This window comes from Vipera ursinii (assembly GCF_947247035.1).
Source record: "Vipera ursinii genome assembly, chromosome: 7".
Lineage (NCBI taxonomy): Eukaryota > Metazoa > Chordata > Lepidosauria > Squamata > Viperidae > Vipera > Vipera ursinii.
The window spans coordinates 24,242,252-24,256,773 of record NC_139521.1 but is presented as its reverse complement, the minus strand read 5'-3'; the positions used below and the strand labels follow the sequence as shown (position 1 = coordinate 24,256,773).

At 37.6% G+C, this 14,522-nt stretch overlaps 1 protein-coding gene across 5 annotated transcripts in view; it reads right to left on the bottom strand.

Annotated features, from left to right (window-relative positions):
- The window catches only part of NCAPG (non-SMC condensin I complex subunit G), a 40,835-nt gene that overhangs the window by 1,302 nt on the left and 25,011 nt on the right, over positions 1 to 14,522 (bottom strand). For 4 of the 5 annotated variants that reach the window (XM_083367277.1, XM_083367279.1, XM_083367281.1 and 1 more), the window contains exons 11-21: positions 13,510 to 13,599; positions 9,067 to 9,246; positions 8,260 to 8,370; positions 7,501 to 7,620; positions 5,812 to 6,012; positions 4,943 to 5,124; positions 3,935 to 4,100; positions 3,615 to 3,776; positions 1,631 to 1,799; positions 775 to 855; positions 336 to 408 (exon numbers count right to left, since the gene is read on the bottom strand). In XM_083367277.1, coding sequence (XP_083223403.1) covers positions 336 to 408; positions 775 to 855; positions 1,631 to 1,799; positions 3,615 to 3,776; positions 3,935 to 4,100; positions 4,943 to 5,124; positions 5,812 to 6,012; positions 7,501 to 7,620; positions 8,260 to 8,370; positions 9,067 to 9,246; positions 13,510 to 13,599 — 1,535 coding nt within the window. The remainder of the gene's footprint in view (positions 1 to 335; positions 409 to 774; positions 856 to 1,630; positions 1,800 to 3,614; positions 3,777 to 3,934; positions 4,101 to 4,942; positions 5,125 to 5,811; positions 6,013 to 7,500; positions 7,621 to 8,259; positions 8,371 to 9,066; positions 9,247 to 13,509; positions 13,600 to 14,522) is intronic. The other variant, XM_083367280.1, reaches the window with a different exon arrangement.

The following is a 14,522-nucleotide window of genomic DNA, read 5'->3' as shown; positions in this document are numbered from 1 at the left end:
CTAACATTCTTCAATAAATTAGCCCGGGGTCTTCAAACTTGACAACATTAAGACTTGTGGATTTCAATTCCCAGAATTCCTCAGCCAGCCAGGATCCGAAAGTCTTAAAGTTGCCAAGTTTGAAGACCCCTGAATTAGCCCATTGCACTTTGTTGTCATTCAAGGTCTTAAAGAGACTTGGGACTCCAGGCTGGTGATGTGTTTGGTCTCGCCCTTGGGTTCAGCCTGGTCATCTACACTGAATAGCCCAATGTAATTTTTTAATCACAAAGGAAGAAGAAAATTGAATGCATGTCTAATCCCAATAGCAGAAATTATCACATAACTCAAATTACCTGTCATTTTCAGACCCTTTAGTTCTAGAATGTCCACTTCTGTGCTCAGTCTGCAGTTCTATTTTTCTCAGACCTAAAAGGGATACACAACATGTACATATCTAAGTTTTAAACCATGAACCTGTAATTTCTCAAGAGGTGTTCCACAGAAAGATGCACCCTAGCATTATAGCTTCCTCTTCCCCCAATGAATCTTAAGTGTCCAGTGTCATTGGATGTATCTCATGCAATAAGGGTTTGATTCCATGAGAATTTACAGCTAAAAATAAAGCCAATATAACACGTCACTTCAATAAAGTCGAAGTGGCCCCAAAAGTGAGTGTCTATGTTTTTCAGTTCAGCTCATGCATACATTCATACATGTCCTTTCTTTAGCCAAACAAATACTTATGAGAAAGGTTTACAAAGCAAAAGTATGTTTGCTTCAGAGGATTATTACCTTTTGTTGCTCTGTTTCTTGTAGATCTTGGCTTTAGAGGTGTGTACTCTGTCTCTTTAGTAGGACTGATTACTTTATCACCTATTTAGGACAACATATCGAACAACTTGGACAAAGTCAATGTTGCTATTCTAATCAGAGCATCTCATGCTAATTATATGCTGGAACATAGCTCCTAATTTTGGGATTGCAAATACAAGGAAATTTCTGGAACTTACTTCCACTAGCTTCTGAGACAAGGGTACCAGTCAAGACAAGTGAGTCATTTGAAGTTATTTGGTGTACTATACCTCTTCTAATATCAAAACAAACATAACATTTGCAGTCTGCAGAAGTTCTTCTGTTAATTAAAGGAATAGCAGCTATATTCCTAGTCAGCAACTTCAGAACAACCCCACTCTGAGCTCATCACTATGTGTTGAGCCAGGGTGATTGGTGGAGAGGCATACAAATATGAATGAAAGAATCTGCTACACCTCCATCTAAACAAACTATTTCCGAAGCAACATATGAGTCAATGACTTATTTCTTGAGCAAAAATGTCTGTACTCCCCACTTAAAAGGAGCATAAACAGTGCTATGTTCAGCAATCCTGGAGGGCAGGGCTTTAAGATAACCACTAAAGAGGAGACAGAAGTGAAACACACCTAGACCTGGGCTTCCAGTCCCAACAGTCATGGCAACATATTAATGCCAACATAAATGTCATCCATGAATACACATGATAATGGCATTATGTAAAAACTGAGCAATTCCCCCACTGGTATAATACAAACTTAATACACAAATTTCTCCCCTACCCCATTTTTAATTCTCTAAATTAAAAAAATACAGTATAGTATGTTCTCTGTGTTACCTTCCTCATTCTGGCTAGTGGAAGTACATGGTTTATTGCAGTCCAAATTGTTTGCTGCTATTTCTGCAATGTCCTTTTCTTTAGAAACACGTCCATCAACATGGCTTCCCTTGCTTAAGTTGTTCTTGACTTTTTCAACCATTTTTAAAGACATTTTATCTTTTACTTTCTGTAATAGAGAAGTCAACAACAGCTTATTTAGAAGTGTACATAATGGACATTTGTTGATCCTAAATGTGGGTTGGTATTGGAATTGAATGTTGGGCTAAGAAGTTCATTAACAAATAGAAATGCAAATAATATCTCTCTATGAATAGTGCATTACTGCAAATAACATGGGATAATTTTATTAATATTTGAAAACCACAGAAGTCACTCAAAACTGATTCCTGAAATCTGTGAACAACAACCAGAGACTGTTAAATAAATAAATATGATTCCTTGTTGAAGATTTTCAAGTTTTTCATATAATTCTCTTATGTCCTTCTCAAACTGAGAGTAGCAACTGTGGTGAATGGAATGGTTTGAAGTGGCTCTTGGCCAGCAGCAACCCTTTTGGCCCATCCAGATGGAATCAAGATTCCTTTCTCAACTTTGCCCCCAAAAGAAAGTCAACTTTGCCCCCAAAAGAAAGGGAGCTTAACTCTAAGTCCAATGACCACTCCCCATTGCGCCCAAAGGATAGGCACAGGAGAAGTTTTCAAGAGTGCTTCGCACTTAGGCCCACTCAGATTCTCTTTCGCTCATTCTGACAAATTTCCCAAGATAGGTAGATGAGGAAGAGGATGAGAAGATGAGAAAGTATAACAACATAGAAGGCTAACAAGACTACACAGGTATCCATACAGATTGAGGAGAGACTCAAAAAGAGTCAAGGTGGACCCTGCTCCAAAACACCCAGCTCTTAAGAATCAGGCCAAAAGAAACTGAGAGCTAACACTGAAGTAATTGCCCCTATTTCTTCATTGAGAACCATGAAAGAGGGAAGGGATATCTACCTAAGTCTGCATAGAGATTTCCTATAGAAAATGACTAAATTAATTTGCACTCTTTTTCTTTCCCCATAATTCCCATTTTATCATCATTTATTCTCACTGATACATTATTTGACAATATACTTTTCTTCCTCTTATTTCTGTGGCTGCTACCATTATATCTGTATCTCCCAGCTTGCTCCTGGCTGAGGAACTCTGGGACTTGAAGTCCACAAGTCGTAAAAGGGCCATGCTTGAAGACCCCTGCTCTAGATAAAAGTATTACACGTTTTGGTATCTGAGGAAACACTTATGTCCATTTCCTGCTTCCTGCCTGCTCTTGTTTTATGAACCAAGCTGACTTCCTTCCAGTTTGTGAAACTTTCCATTTTGTCACTTATTTGAGTTTCTGAGGACAGGGAGAACTTTCAACTTTTTTTAGAGTGGGCTATGGATTCTCTACATGCGACATCCACACACTGGCAATCTAGGTTGATAAAATGTGGAATGAGAATTCTGCATAGAATTTTTGTTTTGGATTTTTTTATCAACATATTTTTAAGAGGGAAGATCATTTTAAATTTCCCAGGGTGTTCTAGCCGATGAGTTCCAATGAGACATCTAGCATATTTATTTTTTATTTTAATTCCATTTATATCCCGCCCTTCTCCGAAGACTCAGGGCAGCTTACAAGCTTAGCATATTGATAAATGAACTTCAAACAAATTTATTTATTATTTTATAGGATCATGGCACCACAATGTTTGATAAACCCTGGCTTCAGGGCTTTTCCTCAGAAGAAATTAGAAGATAAGGAAACCTGGTGGCCCCAAAACGATAATTTTTAATTATTTTTTGCAAACTCGGGTTTTTGGAGAATGGAGATTTCAGAGGACAAATATTGTTTCTTCTCACTCTCTCTGATAAGACGTGTCTCAGAAATTTTACAAGAAACCCTCTGAATCTGTATTGGTATGTGTATATCTGTATATCATTAGGCTATGGCTTACCACAAGAATATCCTCAAGTAAATCCATGAGGTCATTTGTGAAATCCTTACTGAGTTCTAAGGAACAGAGAGCTTTTGTGTATATCCGGACATCTGGTGCACTTGCATCCGTCAAAATTTCATTGCATATTTTCACCGCTAAATTATCATGAACTGTCAAACCCTGAAAAAGCCATTACAATGTGGTAATGTCCAAGTATAAATTGTCCACAATTTCAACAAAAGTATTACTGCAAAGAAGAGGAGGCTTTAACACATATTTTGAGGGCTTTCTAATCTCAGATCAAACAAAACAGCATCCTCACATACAATTCACCCTACCTGGAAGTTCTGAAAGCACTGATTCAATCCACTGGGTCTTGTTAAATCCACCAGAAGTTCAGCAACGTTAGCTACATCAACCTCTGACAATGGTGATGAAGCTGGAGCATTAAATAATATTTGCAATGTTGGAAGAAAGGTTTCTTCAAAGCATTCCTGATTGGTTCTGCATTTTTAAAATGTAACAGGTAAGGTCTTAACATAACATCAAATGCACCCATCTGCATCAATTTTTCAACTAACATAAGACAAACCAATTCTATGTCCAGATGAAAGAATATTTTGTGAAAGTGGCATCAGATACAAATGACAGCAAACAGCAACAGGGTAATCTAATATTCTAATAACAGTAATTAGTATCTTACTGTGGATCCTTCTGCTCTTTTATAGCACATGGTCATAAAAATAGATACCTAATAACACCTAGAAGTATGTGGACGATAAGGTTGAAATATACCCAGTAAAAAATTCAACAAAAATTATTTTTAAGAAAACATGTAGCAAATCAGTTAGGTAGTTGTTATTATTCAAATAAAAAACTCACAGTATTTTTTTCTTTTCAATTAAGTTCTCATTGAGCTATTTAAAATATAGGTAGTCCTCATCTTACAACCATAATTAAACCCAAAACTTTTGCTGCTAAGCGAGAATATTGTTAAGTGAATTTTGCCCTATTTTATTACCTTTCTTGCCACAGTTGTTAAGTGAATCACTGAAGTTGTTAAGCTAGTAACACCACTGTTAAGTGATTCTGGCTTTCCCATTGACTTTGCTTATCAGAAGGTGGCAAAAGGTGATCACATGAAACTGCAACCATCATAATTAGTCAGTTGCTAAGTGTCTGAATTTTGATCACATGACCATGGGGATGCTGCAACAGTCATAAGTGTGAAAAACAGTCATGAGTAACTTTGTTTAGTGCCAACTTTGAACTGTCACTAAACAAACTGTTGTGAGGACCTGTATATTAAAAAATACTACACAGAAACACATATACACAGAATATACCTATTTGAATATGCAAATAAAGGGAAAAAAACTCCCAAGGCATGTCGAAGACGTGTATCCTCTTCTGTCACTGGATTATACCACAACAAAACCAGCCGAGAAAGAAGCTTAGCGCTGATTAGCCGGCCAGAAAATAGGAGCTTTGCCAATCCCTCGGACGCCTCAGTTCTAATTTCTGAAAACTGGAGAACAGATTTACACAAGTGTATTCCAGCAATTATTCCATAGAAAATTGGAGCTGCAACATCTACCCTAAGTTTCATTCTGCATGATTGCATTTACAGGTAGTCCTCGACTTATAACCACTACTGAGCCCAAAATTTCCATTGCTAAGCAAAGCAATTGTTAAGTGAGTTTTGCTCCATTTTACAACCTTTTTGCCACAGTTATTAAGTGAATCACTGCAGTTAAGTGAATTATGTGCTCGTTAGGCAAATCTGGCTTCCCCCATTGACTATGCTTGTTGGAAGCTGGGTGGGAAAGTCACAAATGGCAATCACATGACCGTGGGACAAAGCAACTGTCATAAATACATGCCAATTGTCCAGTGCTCAAATTCTGATCATGGACCATGGGGATGTTACAATTTAAGCATGAAAACTAATCATAAGTAACTTTTTTCAATGCAGTTGTACCTTTGAACGTTCACTAGAAGAAATTAATCTGAAGCAATAAAAAAAGCTCTCATTACTATTTCAACACGTCTCTCTTCAGATGAGTGATATATAACTGACATTAGCATTTTTCATTCAATGTTTGTGTTATGTTGCTAATACCAGTCAGGGAAATATTATGCTCAATTTTTCTCTTTATATTTTTCCAAACATGAAATTAAAATTTACCTGCATATTTGCTAGTTTCAGTCATACCTCACTATCTAGAAACCCAGAAAGAAGCTGAAGAAGATTGTGAATGGTAGCTGTTTCTTCTTTTGTTTTCTCACTCTCATTTTCTTCATTTCCAGTTTGAACTTTTCTGTCTTTGAACGGTTCTATTCCAAATATCATTAGTTGATCAAAGACTGCTTTTAAAGCACTCAGTTTTATCTTCATTTCATCAATTTGCAATATCTGAATAAGATTAGAAAGACCAAACAGGACCTATGAATCTGTATAATTTAAACTATAATTCATTGCTTGAGCCATAAAAAAAATTCTCAGACTCTTTAAAGGGCTATAAATTGGGCTATAAATCTGAACAATGGCCTTCTCAAAATCTGCACACTCCTTCAAACATGCAATCAAGACAGAAGCAAAATAGCCAATTTCTGGTGAAATGCAAAAATTGAAAGTAGAAACTGAAGCAGGGGACTTCTGAGATGTAAGGAGCTTCCCACAGCCTCTCAAACTGGCCCAGAATTGGGCAGTCAGCATTTGGTCATACTGCCAAGAAATGTTGACAGCAGTTTGGGTATCTGGAGAGTTTTTTCAGAACAGAAATTGGAGTTTTATTTTTTTTCCTATTCCCATCCTTAGCCCTCTCCCCACCTGCATCTTTTCCAGTGGTTCCCCAATCAAACACTTCTGCTAATGCCTCTGCAGCCTCAAACTGGTTGGGGAACAAGTCACAACCCCAAACTTGGGAAACTACTGTGTTTAGTCTTACACCTTCCAGAAGAATGCTCTTCTACCATGGATACAAGACAGGGATCTCCAAACTTGACAACTTTTAAGACTTGTGGACTTCAACTCCCAAAATTCAATTTGAGAATTGAAGTCCACAAGTCTTAAAAGTTGCCAAATTTGGAGACTCCTGATGAAGGACAATGGAAAGAGATGTTGCCAGTGTTTCAAGTCCAACATTCAGAACATCAGACTTTGAATAGATGCTGATATTACAATTGAAAAGTATGAGTTTTCCTGCGTAGGATTTATTTTAAACAGAATGTGAAAGTAAGAAGATAGGAAATAAATACCACAGCTATTTGCCGCAATATGGATTGACAGCATTTTGCTGGTCCAGGTTTGCCTACTTTTTAGTTAGAAGCTCCATGTCCCAGTTATAGTTCCCAGCATAATCACTACATAGAACTTGTGGCCAATTGTAAATGGGAAATGTTTTCTACAAGCTGGCTATTTCTCTGCAGCCCACCCATCCACTCACCCTCTTAGCATGGTATAGCACAACTGGACCTTCTTTAAAATTCCAGGATGCCAATGTAGTGGCTCCCATCTACTTGCAAGACAGACCTCTCAATCCAGGGAGGGAAGAAGTGTGAGAAAGAGACTCCAAGTAACTCCTCTTTAATTATTATAGGTTGATTTAGAGTATTACTTGATAGATTTTCAAGATTCTATTACATTATACTCTCCTAACAACAAAGATCTTTCCAAAGTACTAATATTTGCTGAGTTGGCCAGCATTGTTGGGCCTGACTCTGAACTTGAAAGCCAACCAAATCAATTTGTGCCTATGAAAGCGAAGTGGAGTTACTCTGGGTTCCCTTCACACATTTTCCTACTCTTTTGGACTCAAGAATACCTGTTGCAATAGGCGCTCTTCTTCCTCAGGCTTTCCACATTCTATCAGACATTTCATGAAAAATGAAACCTACTTACTTGCAACAACAAAGTGAGGTGCTGACTCGCAAACTCCTTGCTCTGCAGGCCACAGCAGCCCAAGCACAGCACTGCCATGTTTCGCACAGCAGGATGGATATTAGTAATTCCTGGAATTATCTAGAAGAACAAACATAGCAAGATATATTGAACAGAAGAGGACCTTGTAGCCACTTGCTTGTTAAGTTAAGAAACTTATTTTGGTAACCAAAGAGACCAGGGTAACTACAGAGGATGGAGGGCTAAATTCTTTAACCTCCCCTTGGGGATGCTTTTGCAAACAAAAAAGCATGAACTGATTTTAACAAATGCTTATGCCGGTGGTCAAATATATGGATGGATTGCTCAGATTTGTTTGAAAGAACTATATAAAAAAGGACAAATAGTGGAAAAATGGAAAAATAGTGAATCTCTAACTTATATAAAACTTTATCTCCTTCTTTGGTAGAAATAAGGTTGGGAGATCCCAAACCAAGTTGCCATGAACTACCCAAAAGCTAAAACTGATTCCATCTGTAATCCAATGGAGAGCTGAAGTAGAAAAGCTGTGTGAGGTGCCTGCAAAGTGAAATCCTATACAGTTCAAACTAATTCATTTTTGGTGGTCCTTGGCTGCCTTTTGTGGATATACATGCAGAATAGAATGCAGAACAAGTATAGCTACCTGAGATAGAAAAAAGTATTTGAGACCACATATACTTGCTCCTGCTTAGCACACTTCTTCTATATTGTGATATATATCATAAGGTTGCCACATACCAGGGATTCAATTATTCCATCCAATGTGGGTCCTAATCCTTTGGAAAGTGAGACCTGCTTCAGAAGTTCATTGCACATCATCAAACACTTCAGAAGTGTTTCTGGATCACTCTTTTAAAATAAAAGCATCATAGCTTAGTTCAGGATTTCTGTCTGCCCAAATATCTACGCTGCTTTCTGCTAACCAAGAACAAAAGTGAGCAACACTCAATTGAATTAACAATTTCTATAGGAAAGCAAGCAAAATTTGACCCTACATTTATCAACTCCAACTAAAGAAGATGGTCTGTTCAATCAATCGGCCATCTTGAGATCTAGTTGCAGATTTTTCCAAAGATTTTTCCAGCAACAATCACTCTAATTCCCATATTTCACATCTAGTTTTGTTCTGCAATGATGCAGCGATTGGATTTTTTTTCTAGACTTATACATGAGAAATAACCCATTTGTAGAAAACTAGGTACTGTAGATAGGTAAATGCAGAGATATTCTGGCTCATTTCTTTCTTTTTTAACAGGGTACTAGCATCTTTGGATGAGATCGCAGGTCATAGCAGGATTTTCAGTTTCTCTTCCTATGGAGTCCTTGTTCTTTTCTTACCTTGTTTTCTTGAAAACATTTCATTACCCAACTAAGTAACATCTTCAGTGCTGGACTAAAAGGACTCTAGGACTTCACAGTTCAAATCTGAACTACAAGCATTCTTTTCTCCTTCTAAAAAGCCATTTCAAACAAATTGTATACACAGTTCTTAATATGTATATATGAAAACACTGGAAAAACTAGAGCAAGTGTAAAATACAGAACCTTTTCCATGCATATCTCTTTAGTTCTGGATTCTTCTGTCTCTTTCAACAAGCCGCTCTTTATACCTTCCAGCTCTATAATCCTCTCCTTTAACACAGAAGCATGACTGAAGTCTTGCATGGCCACGCACTTTTCCAGAGCATACTTTGTTTCCATCAGTTTCACTTTTATTTCTGCCAGCTGGAAAGAAAGCAAAAAAAATTATGCCCTGGAATTACTGGGTATTATATTATAGGCCTCTACAAAAAGTAGACATCTCAATCAACCTAACTGCTGATTCCTGCATACACCCAATTTTATTGACAGTGGCAATGAATTCTATCATTGCCTACTTGCAAAAAGTGCTTTTTGTCTTTCCAATCTGGTCCATAAGTCTGGAATTTTTGGGTCTCCCATTCCCATATCAAAAGAGCTAGATGCTTCTTGGTTCCTGTGATCAACTAAGGTTGGATAAATCCTGCTACTTCATCAGAATCTGGAATCAGCAACCTCCACCAGTATGAAATCTCTGCAACATGAATATTAAAAATACCATCATTTCATATGTCTTTGTGCTTCTCTCAGTGAAAATAGCTTTTGGAAATACTTTGTAAGATATAAAGTAGCATACAATAAAAATAAAACAAAACACAGTAAAGTATACAATAAAAGTATTATAAAACAATAAAAAAGGAGAAGAAACTAAAACAGACACAAAATCTGTTCATCAGTTTCTCAGCAAAGACCTGGATGAAGAAAGAAGTCTTCAAGTAATACAACCGCCCCCCCCCACCGAGAGTACTAATTTTAGTGGACAATACAACAGTTGAGGTTACCATTTTGAAAACCATAAAAGATTAATGGTAACATCTTATTTAATATAGTTTTAGGACACTCCCTATGCAAAAGCCTCTACAAATCTGAATTTGACTCAGCTAATGAGCAGCCAACTATTGCTTCAAAGGAGGGAACATGTCCATGGCCAGGTGGCCTACAACTTGATCACCATGATCTGGACCAGCTGTCCTTTTTAGAGCAAGTGGAAGGGTGGCTTGGTGAAGGGAATTCACACTGACACTGAGGTAACCGGGATGTACACGACAGTAGTCAAGTCTTTCCTTGCAGCTGGGAGATGACCCCAATGTGATAGAAAGTGTCCTCAATGAAGGAGGTTTCCTGAACACATTGTCCATCCTTCTACTTTATTTTCTTCTATTTCCAACTTCAAGTTACATACACCAAAGGAAATCAAAATCGACTTCCAGTTTGCCATCACGGCCACTTTTGGTTTCGCATTTGGTTTCGCTCCACTGGGGGACCCTGGAAAAGATTGAATCGCCTTGTAGGAGTGAAGAGCAAGGAGAAGACCCCCGCTTGATTGCAGGAGGGTAGTAGCCCTTCCACTCGATCCAGGGCAGCCCTCCAAACCGGCGGAGGAAAGACCGACCATAGTAATATGGCCCGTCACTAGGCTGCAGATAACGGAAGTCAAACTTACCACCAAGCACTTTGAAAGCAACCCGGATGTAACTGGGTGAGATCTTTACCCTAAGTATTTTCTTTTCCTGTAAAAGCATCCTGAAGTATCTTTCCCCCTGTGAGGAGAGAGGGAAGGGAATTTCTATCCCACCCTCTAAGAATAGCAGCCACTGGCTACCTAGAATTAAAGCACTAAAAGAATATCTTTAATCTAATTGGATTTATATGTTCCTGAAACTTGGAGACCAAAATTTTTCCTATTTTTATTGGAGACTGTTGTGATTCAACATCAGCCTGTGATACCGGCAGCTGAGTCTGATGATTCTGAAGAGGAGGAGGAAGAGGGGTTTGGAGAACTTTTGGTGTTAGAGGGAGGCTCTGATGCACTGCAGGACTCTCAGCCTGGCCCCTCCCATCATGTTCCTCATCAGACTCAGCCGTGTGAGCATGAGGTATTGGACGTAGATAATTCACAGTTGGATCTATTCAGGGACGCTAGGAGCAGGAGGCAATCCAGCAGAGTAGAACAGAGAAAGGCAATGAGGCAACTCGGTGAGAGGAGGAGAAGACAATGAGAAGCCACGCCTTGGGGCTGCTGATAAAAGGGGAAGGTGTGGGAGGTGCTGGTTGCTGAAGGCAACCGTTTGAAGATCTTCTGCTAGAGTCCTGGTCTGTTATTCTTGTTTAACTTGTTTGAACTTTTGGTTTAACTCTTGTTTGAACTTTTGATTTTTTTGTATATAAATTTGGTTGGGTTTTTCTAGCCTGTTGACTATAAAAAGGGGTTGTCCCTGACATTCAAACTGGGCTGGTCGTAAGCTGGAACAGAACAGAGACTTTTTTTATCTACAAAAAAGAAATAAAATTGGAAAAAGGATTATAAAAATTTTCGACTTAAAAAACTTTAAATGGCATCGGTGACATCTTGTGGTGAAGTTTGGTACTACAACTTGTTATTTCCTAAAAGAGACTTGGCTCAAAGCCCAGATCTTAGATAAGACTCTTCTGACCTTGGTATCACCTGTGAGAAACTCAGCTGTAAGAGAACAGCTGGGTGGCATAACTGGCCTACGAACTGTGAATGTAAACCTTTACTGACTTTCAGAGTTATATGTGGGGAATTGCCTTCCTATCTCTTTATTTGAGGAATATTGGATACTATATGAGATGCTGAAATACCTTGGACTATAAAATCTTGCTTGACAAATGACTTCTACTATAAAGACTATTTATAAACACATGAAAGAAATGGATGAGGACCAGGAAAAGATTCTTTCCATGCTGAAAGCAATACATGCAGCTTGCGATGAAATAAGATGTTACAGAAAAGAACAAGATGTCAGCTTAGATATACAAACCCAAATTCCGACTACAACTAAAGAACTAACATCGCAGAAGGTAACAGAAGAAGTGGAACAATCAAATACTAAGACAAAGGACTTAATTGACCAACAAATACAGTACAGTCAATGGAATATCCAGAAAAGGGACTGACAACACTGAAAATGGAAAAGACTTTCTATATAAACCAGAAGAAATTTGAGGAGCAAGAAAAGCAGACTGAATGGAAGATAAACATACCAGGACAATTATGGGGATTTGGAATAAAAGGGAGACGATTTAAGGAATACAAATGGCCTAGTCCTTCCAAATAAATGGCAACTAAATGGTATCTCTTATTCCAAACAATATATATAATAGAGGGAGCTCTATTTGATGATTTAAAAGTGTTGACATAGAAGGCTAGTTGTCAAAGAAAGAAAGCCAGAATAAGGCTGGAGAAAATTGGGATTTTGATTTATTAGAGGGGATTTCATATTAGAGGGTCAAAGGGAGAAGATGAGATAAAAGAAATTTTGGTCATTAAATTTAAAATATTTGGAAATTAGTTGAAAATAAGGATGCTATTTGTTTAATACTTAAAAATTAGACCCCAAAGAAAAAAATAGTTTTAATATGTTTATTAACACAGACAATATATATAATGGGTTTTGATTTATTAAAGGGGATACTGTATTATTAATTAGATGATGTAAGATGGGGGGAAATAGATAACTTTTAGGAAATAGAACAAGATTATACCCAAATAGATGCGTATTTTGAATATTAGATTCTGTTATAAATTGAGATAAAGAAAACTTTGGTTACCTAAAACCTGGAAATTATAAATATCAAATGTTAAATTTGAATATTGATGGGAAACTAAAAATTGGGAAAACTAATAACATTTTATTTTATTTTTATTTTTATTATTATTCCATTTATATCCCACCCTTCTCCGAAGACTCAGGGCGGCTTACAAGCTTAGCAGTAGCCTTCATTCTATGTATATGCCTGCTTATTAGGGCTTTCACACACACCCCAAGCGGCATTATTACAAAGTCAGCTTAATTGCCCCCAACAATCTGGGTCCTCATTTTACCTACCTCGGAAGGATGGAAGGCTGAGTCAACCTTGAGCCTGGTGGGATGCAAACCTGCACTAATTGCAGGCAGCTGGTGTTACTTAAGGAGGCATTAGCCCACTGCTCCACCAAGGCTCCTGTAAAGATTCAATGTAAAAGTAATTAAGATATGTATAAGCTAAAAAAAATTTGATAAATGTAATAATGATGTTTTTATTTAGTTTATATAATAAGAACTGTATTAGCTTAAATATGAGATAGTAGATATTAAGGGAAAAAGAGAGTATTTGAGGCTGTAGTTTGAGATTTGTACTAAAAAACTTTGTGTTACTAAACTATGGATTAACCCAGCCACCACGTTGCTTTTTTAAATACTTAAATTTAACAAAATTTATTTTTAAAAAAGGAAATCAAAATCAATTGCCATCATTACCAAGATTTATAAAAACTTTGAAAATTTGCCCTCTCCATTCCATATCATTCATATTTTTCAGAAGCTGCAGGAAAAAAAATGCAATCAGTTGTAGTTATTTCATTTTAAAACACTGAATTGCTTAAAAAGTGGAACAATCTCCCCATACCTTAAGCTCTTGTTTTCTTATCTCACTTGCATCTTGCTGCTTGTCTACTGTCACAATGGTTTCCCGCGCCTCTGAAATTATTTCAGCAACCTGAAAATGTAAATAAGCACCAACCTGAAATTGTAACAAGTCTGGAGAACTTATTTTATTCCTGTCATTAAAGCTAAAATACAAGCAATACTAATTTCTGGAGGAAATTTGGGAGAAACATACATCATTAAAAAAAATCTCTACACGGCCACAAAACTTCATGTGAAGCCTTTGCATTGCTGGTGCTTTTGAGAAAATAGTATTTCTTGTTCCTCGGAAGGAGTCTGCTTTAGTAAAAGTTAGTAAAAGTTATCTTGAGCATCCTAAGGCCATGTTGGATCTCTATGCCACAAGTCTTCTCCCATTCTGACTTTTCAATGAGCCCATCTAGCTTGATTTCCATATCAGGAACATCAACCTTCACAACTGGGAGGAAAACTAGTAGTGTCTCTCATCTATCGAGAGGACAAGCAAATATGCTCTGATGAGGATGTTTATAGAAAAATCTAGTTAATCACTCACAGTTGCAAACTAGCCAAGATCTTGAAAAGTGCTTTATTAAATATAAATGTATGAATCATTCGGGGGTGACATGATAGCAATCTTCCAATATCTAAGGGGTTGTCACAGAAAAGAAGGGATCAACCTATTCTCCAAAGCACCTGCAGGCAGAACAAGAAGCAATGGATGGAAACTAATCAAAGAGAGAACCAACTAGAAATAAAGAGAAATTTCCTGTAGGTGAGAACAATAAATCAGTGGAACAGCTTGTCTCCAGAAGTCATGGGTGCTCCATTGCTGGAGGTTTTCAAAACATCAGACAATCACTTGTCTGGATTAGTATAAGGCAACGGCCCCCAACCTTTTGGATGCCAGGGTCTGGTTCTGTGGAAGGCGGTTTTTCTGTGGGCCAGGATGGGGATTTTGCATGCTGCCTAGGTCCCATATGTGTGCGGATGGGACTTCACTTGCTTGCACAGCCT